Genomic DNA, 7,058 nt, shown 5'->3' with positions numbered 1-7,058 from the left:
AGAGAGAGAGAGAGAGAGAGAGGAGAAAAAGAGAGAAGGAGAGAGAGAGAGAGATAGAGAGTAGAGAAGAGAGAGAGAGAGAGAGAGAGAGGAGGAGAGAGAGAGAGAGAGAGCGAGAGGAGAGAGAGAGAGAGAGAGAGAGAGAGAGAGAGAGAGAGAGAGAGAGAAGAGAGAGAGAGAGAGATAAGAGATTGAGAAGAGAGAGAGATAGAGAGAGAGAAGAGAGGAGAGAGAGAGAGAGATAGATAGAGAGAGAAGAGAGAGAAGAGAGAGTAGAGAGAAGAGAGAGGAGCGAGAGGAGGAAGAGTGAAGAGAAGAGATAGAGAGAGAGAGAGAGAGAGAGAGAGGGTGACAGTGACACTTCCACTTGACACCGGTGACGCAGAACCACTTTTAACGGCGTATAGACAAAATACTCTGCAATAACAAATGTGTCAAACCGTAGCCGGGCAGCCTTCCGCTCCGACAACGCACTCCACTTTAAACCACAGCGGAAGCAGTCTCTCGCTCCGACAATCCACTCCACCCTCTCCACACGACGTGCCTGGTCATTACGTAAGCAGCGGGCGCGCCGGCGATCCAAGCCAACAGAGCTGGCCGGGCCACGTGGCGGCGTGCACGGACGCGGCCGGCCGGCTGCCGCTGCAGAGGCAGCGCAGCAGACTCCGCTCCAGTTCTAACGAGTGTTTTAACCCCGGTCATTCCGGTGTTGTGTTGCTGTCAGAGGCGTTCTCAGTGGGAGGTGCTGCACGAGGGTATCATGTGCTGCTTGTCTCCGATGAGTCGCGCAACATCATCGTCCGTTTCTTCCAGTGTGTGCAGCATGCTCCACGGTTGTTCCCGCTCTAGTATGATAGAAGCCTCCGAGGCCTCTGTTTACGCGCCGTGACCTTGAGACCCTTCTGGTCACGTGACCGGCACCAACGCCGGGCTGGAGAGGGGCCCGCCGCTTGGTGCGCACTCTGCACTGCACGTGGCCGGCGCGTGAGGACAGTGACCGCCGCGAGTGCTCTGCTGCAGTGCGGAGCCGCCGGAGAACGACGGGCGGGCAAGAGCGGATCGGTGGAACAAGCCCAGTGCAGCGGCAGCGCCATGGGTGAGTGTATTTGCGAGCCTGTCCGCGCATTGATCGCGTCGCCCGCGGCGTGGCGGTGCCGTTTGGACGCGAGATCCCCTCTTCAGAATTCAGCGACGGGTGATGTTTGCTGTACGCCAGGCGTTGGGAAGCTAAATGGCCGTTTATCTTCCCGTCGTTGTGCAGTTCGTCACCGCTTCGACGCGAAATAGCGTGTTGGTCCGAGTCATAAGCCTGCTGCAACGTGCAACTCGCGATGTAACCTCCGAGTGCAAAGGTGCCCGTTATGCGAGAAAATGTTCATCGTTGCCTCTGCTCCTGCCGTGGTGCTTCCACTGAGCGCTCCTCCACCAGACCTGAAGATGGGCACACAACTGGCTGAGGGGAAGACGAAACGGATCCTCGAGGTGGCCGACCGGCCCGGCCTCGTATATTTGGCCTCCAAGGATGCCATAACCGCCCACAACGGCATTCGCAAGGGCCAGATGGAGGGCAAGGGCGTCGTCGCCACCACCACCTGCGCTGTCGTCTTCAAGTACCTGACGGCAGTCGGTACGGCCGACTGAGGGCAGGCGATTTTTGTGCTGGTCCGGCTCACTGGGTTGTGATAGTGCTGTTGAGTTTTGTATAGTTGTATTGGTGTTCATGTCTGTTCATGGATTCGCCGATTGCCACACAGTCGGCTACAAGCACAAAGAGCGAGGATTCCCGACACCTTCTGTGTGTATTGGTTGCCAGGAAGTTTTGCAAAATGAGTTTGGAGGTGGGCTGAACAATGAAAAATGACACTACCTTACCAAAAAAGCCAACAAACTACTTCCTCCCTTGGTTTGGACAACGTCCTTCTCAGAGTTGGAGGGGGGGGGGGCTTAGGGCCAAATTGGGTGCGGGGGCTAAAGCGTCGCTCCCCCCCCCCCCCCCCCCCCTGTACCGACCACTACATCCCTGGTAGCCAGGCACGTTGACGGGCGTCTTCGTCGTATAAGTACGGCTGCATATGCGCACGGATAGCATATCCGTGGAGCTGGTGTGAGGCCGAGCTGAGGCGATTCAGTTTTTTCAATTTGATATTTGACCTCTGACATCGCTCGTCTGTTTTCTGAGCTGACAGCTGGGCGAGGCGTAATTTGATAAAATTTCTTCCAGGTCTGTAGCTAAGATTTCATCTAAATTCAAAGGTTCTGTTGCCTTTTCATTTTAGCGTCCCTTTGGTGATTAGGTCCCTACTCCATTGAAAGAGGCAAAGTCAACCGCCAAGTGACCCCAGCGACGCGCGGACGCCGCTCTGCAGGGATCCGGACGGCGTTCGTGGAGCAAGCGGCGCCTGACACGCTGCTGTGCCGCCGCTGTGACATGGTGCCCATCGAGTGGGTGACCCGGCGCGTGGCCACCGGCTCCTTCCTCAAGCGCAACCCCGGCGTCAAGGAGGGCTACCGCTTCAGCCCGCCAAAGCTGGAGCTCTTCTTCAAGGTGGGATTAGCAGAGAAGGTGCGTAGTCCTTTGTGCACGGTAAAGAAGTCGTACACGGGGAGCCGTGAAATAATGCGTTAACGTTTCACTCGCATATGCCACACCGTCCGCGCAGCAAAGCCATCATATTAGTTTTCTCCGGACGCGTGTCACGGAATTTCCGATTCTTGGCGGAATTCTGTCAGCCGTGTTACGAGTCGGAACCATGGCCATCAAATACCTGCTCCCGTCTCTGCGGTCTCCCAGACCCAACCGAGCCCGGCGCACCCCCCCGACAGGACGACACCAAGGGTGACCCGCAGTGGAGCGAGGAGCAGGTGCTGGCGGCGGCGTTCTGCTGCGCCGGCCGCGCCATCGGGCCCGACGAGCTCCGCTTGATGGGCAAGACCACCGTGGCCGTGTTCAGCGTGCTCGAGAGGCTCTGGAGCAGCCTGGGTGTGGCTCTCGTCGACATGAAGATCGAGTTCGGTGTCGACAAGGAGACTGGTGAGTGCGTCGTGTCGTTTCGTGTCTGTGTTCGTGCAACTGGGACGTCGTAGCAGCAGCCTTGGTGGTATGTTGTAGGGATGTGCGTCCTGGTCGAACCTGCCCTCAGGCGGTTACCACGAGGGCATAGTCAAGTGGACGATGTACCTGTGTCCATGCGCCTTATAATCATCTTTGTAGAATCCATGTCCACCTGGCTTGCGAGCTTCGATGTTTTGTTTGACGAATTGATCCTGGCACGTGTAATGGTTATCTGATACAATGCCGTTTTCCCCCCGCTTGCCTCAGGCGAAATTCTGGTTGCGGACGTCATTGACAACGATTCTTGGCGCCTGTGGCCGGCGGGCGACAAGCGGCTGATGAAGGACAAGCAGGTGACAACGACGCCCATTTTCTGCCCCCGCCACGTGAAGCTGGTTGCTCTTTTGGTGATGGCATCGCGTTAGTGTGTTCTGTCGCACAAAAGCTCAAGTGTTTATTCCCAGAAGTGAGCCCTCCTCGCAAAAACGAGGCTAAGCGTGCTCTGTTCGTGGATTGCAGGGATGCACCGGTTTTGCCTCAAGTTTCTTTGACGCTGTGAAGCGTTGTCATGTTTACCGCCATCTTATACAGCACGCCCGTCCGTTGCAGACGTTCCGCGACGCTGTGGACGTCACCCCTGAAGTGATGCGGGACCTGAAGAAGAATTATGAGTGGGTGGCCGAGCAGCTAGTCGGGTTCAACATGAGCCGCCACCACCAGGTGACGCGAGACTCCGTCGAACGCCACTCGAAACACGTCGCCGTTGCTGTCAACACAGTAGCTCGGAAGTGGTGTTTGTTTCCGCCGGTGGCTCTGGTGCCTCGTTTCTCAGGCAGAAGCACGGCCAATGCTTTCGGTGTACTTTTGCGCCTCCATCATCATTGTTGCCATGCTGAGATTAAAGACTCGAGCGCCGCAACCAGTCGGCAGCTTACATCCTGTTCATGAGTGAACTCTGACATGTTCTCTGCAGGCGGTGATCATCATGGGTTCGCCTAGTGACGCCGACCACTGCGCCAAGATCCGGCAGCACCTCTCCCATCTGGGCGTGTCTGCCGCGGTGCGCGTTTCTTCGGCGCACAAGGGCACCGAGGAGACGCTCCGCATCGTAGCCGAGTACGAAGGTCAGCGAGACGCCCCTCTGACCTCTGGTGACGCGGTGATGGCGGTTTGACGGCGTGGAGTGGTCGCAGAAGAAGCGATTTCGTGGACTGAGCTGTCTGCGGGACTTGACGTCGCTGATAGGGATGTGCGCATGGCTGGGTGCTCAGTGTTCTTTTTTACAACTGGGCGTGGGTGGTGCATCGGCTCGAGTCTTTACTGCGCTCAATTTTTAGCATGCAGTTCACCAACCAAGTTCGTTGGCAAGCTTGGAATTGTTGACTTGTTCTTTTTGGTTCGATGCTTATTGTTCCCGGTACAAATTCTATCGAAGCGGAATTATGTCACGGCTTGTGCTGAATAATTACGCACAGGTAATGCGATGGCCTGGGATAGCCTGCCTTGATCACCCTTGGGAACGATTGTCTTTCCAACGTGTCGATCTCCGAACCGGCTGCCACATCCCACGCCGCGCTGGAATTTCCGAAACGCCTTCTGTTCATGGGCACGCCTTTCGTAGACAGCCAGCCGAGTACCGCCGGCTCGACCCCGCCCACCCCTTCGTCTGCTCTCGAGCGCGTCCCCCTGCCGCAGGAACCGGCGAACCGGTGGTCTTCATCGCCGTGGCCGGCCGCAGCAACGGCCTGGGCCCCGTGCTGTCGGGCAACACAGCCTTCCCGGTCATCAACTGCCCGCCGACGCCGACGGTCGACTCCGACGTGTTCTCGTCGCTCCGCACACCGTCCGGCCTCGGCTGCAGCACGGTGCTGTACCCGGAGGCGGCGGCGCTGGCGGCGGCCGCGTGCTTCGCGCTCAGTGATCCGACGCTCTGGTCCCGGCTGGCGGTGCGTCGCCTCGCCAACTGGGCCAAGCTGAGCGCCGCCGACGCCGCCCAGCGAGCCGCCGCCGAGTGAGGGCCTCGCGCGGGGCCACGCCGTCGTGGGGGCGCCGACGGCGAATGTCGCTCTCGTAGATTGTACCGGTAGCATGGATTGGTTAGCGCGCAGCAAGGTGAAGACGTTTGGCGGCGTGCATATGGCGCCGGAAGCTATCCCCTCACAGCTGACTAGTGAGTTACATATTCACATGAGTTATCAATGTATCTGATGTTCGATTTCATGAGCGCGTTGAGTATCCTCAGCAGTTTTGTATCAGTGCCAAAGGATGAAATATATCTGAAACGCAATAGTTGCGCACAGCTACTGGGAAGTAGAGGTTTGTTGCATGTCAGAATGGGTTGAAAAGTTGGGCGTAAAAACATTGTAATCACTGGACGTGATACAGAAAGACATAGTGGAGGTCGATTATCCTCATAGCGTGTGTGCAGTCTTGACATCCGCCTTCACGTGTACTGCTTGCAAGTTAAGCTTGTGACAAGGTGTGTCGCAGCGAACTTCACATGGCTACGGGTGGGGCGCACTGTCGCTGCATTACAGACAGTGTCTCGCCTTTGTCATTTCAGCGCAGTGTGATCAAACATGGCCTATGAAGAGTAGACAAATGATCGCAATAGGTACGTTTTCAGTGTTCTAGCCACGCTGCAGCTGTTGGCTAAATAATCGCTCTCATTATGCGGCGGCTGAATTGCATGGTATTTCGCTTTCATCGCCGCACCATTTCCATTCACAGCCCTTGCGGCGAACAGTAGCCGAGCCACAAAGGGTCAGCGCACCACAACGCTGCCCGTAAACACCGACACGTAATGGCCACATCGCGTCCGTAGATTACACCTCCAGCGCATTGTTCTCAGCCGGTGCTTTAATCGCCGCGGACATAATTCATCGCATTACCGCTGGCGAAACGCCGCCATCTGTCAGCGGAATCCCTCGGTCGTTAGCGGGGCGGGCGGGCGGCGCGGTGACCGGCGTCAATTCAGCGCCGGGTCGGCAACACCGCACCGTGACCCCTTCCGCCAGCAATCACTGGCCGTCGCCGGCAGCGAACGCTCGTCCCTCACGAGCAGGGCCCGGCGGCGACACTACCCCCGTCACCATCGATCTCCGCTTGTCACGGTCAGTCGCGCTGGCCTCTGGCCGGCGCTGTTCGTTTCCGCCGGTCCCGGCAAATCGCAGCCGATCGCCGCTCGCCTCCTGTAAGCTGTGTTCATCTCGACAAATCTCTGATATTCTCTGTCAAGCCCTCTCATCACAGACAGCTCACAAATCGCTAATCGCTACCAACGATATTTGTACCTCTCTACCAGTATTGGAACGCTTTGAACCATCTCGGCGAGTCTGCATCCACCCGACGCAGTCATCCCCTCTCGCCACTCGTTTCCGCCGGTCTGCCTCGTCCCATCAGTCAGACGTCCGCCTCAGATTCGGCTCGTCCTCGTCAGTTGAAACAAGTCTGTCAGCTGAAGATCGCCCCGCCAATCTCCGCTCGTCCGTGTCGATCCCCGTCCGTCCTCAGTCTCTGCTCACCTCCGCCAATCTCCGCTCGTCCGTGTCAGTCCCCGTCCGTCCTCAGTCTCTGCTCACCTCCGCCAATCTCCGCTCGTCCGTGTCAATCCCCGTCCGTCCTCAGTCTCTGCTCATCTCCGCCAATCTTCGCTCGTCCGTGTCAATCCCCGTCCGTCCTCAGTCTCTGCTCATCTCTGCCAATCTCGGCTCGTACCTGTTGATCCCTGCTGGTTCCACCAATCTCCGCTCGACTCCGCCAATCTCCGTTCGTCCCTCCCCGTCTTTGCTCGTCTTTTCTAATCTTCTCTCTACTCCGTCCACCCGTGCTCGTACTGCGCTCGGCTGCGCTCGGCTCCATCAGCCGCGGCCCGTCGCCGCCAGCCCTGGCTATGCTCCGAACCATGCGGCCTCTGGTGGCAGTCCTGCTGGTGATCGGCGCCGTCCGGCTGGCAGCGTCCTCCGGCCCGGCCAAGTCAGCCGCGGCCGCGTGGGTGTCGGGCGTG

General features: G+C 57.9%; 1 protein-coding gene across 1 annotated transcript; it reads left to right on the top strand.

The window, feature by feature from the left end:
- Positions 1-900: 900 nt before the first annotated feature.
- Paics (PAICS bifunctional enzyme) lies at positions 901-5,362 on the top strand. Its single transcript, XM_037214600.1, has 8 exons — positions 901-1,096; positions 1,430-1,627; positions 2,367-2,545; positions 2,824-3,031; positions 3,320-3,405; positions 3,662-3,772; positions 4,026-4,176; positions 4,748-5,362. The coding sequence occupies exons 1-8, from the start codon at positions 1,093-1,095 to the stop codon at positions 5,065-5,067; spliced, it is 1,257 nt and encodes a 418-aa protein (XP_037070495.1). The 5' UTR covers positions 901-1,092; the 3' UTR covers positions 5,068-5,362.
- The last annotated feature ends 1,696 nt before the right edge of the window (positions 5,363-7,058 follow it).

The sequence above is a fragment of the Pollicipes pollicipes genome, unplaced genomic scaffold (genome assembly GCF_011947565.3).
Source record: "Pollicipes pollicipes isolate AB1234 unplaced genomic scaffold, Ppol_2.1 Scaffold_3447;HRSCAF=4054_pilon_pilon_pilon, whole genome shotgun sequence".
In the NCBI taxonomy this organism is placed as follows: Eukaryota; Metazoa; Arthropoda; class Thecostraca; order Pollicipedomorpha; family Pollicipedidae; genus Pollicipes; species Pollicipes pollicipes.
This window is presented reverse-complemented; position numbering and strand designations above follow the sequence as displayed.

What these genes read in the sequence shown, in the direction of transcription:
- Paics (XM_037214600.1), top strand. An exon ending in CAAGTACCTGACGGCAGTCG is followed by an intron (nt 1,628 to 2,366) that starts GTACGGCCGACT and finishes GCCGCTCTGCAG; the next exon opens with GGATCCGGACGGCGTTCGTG. An exon ending in CGGTGTCGACAAGGAGACTG is followed by an intron (nt 3,032 to 3,319) that starts GTGAGTGCGTCG and finishes CGCTTGCCTCAG; the next exon opens with GCGAAATTCTGGTTGCGGAC.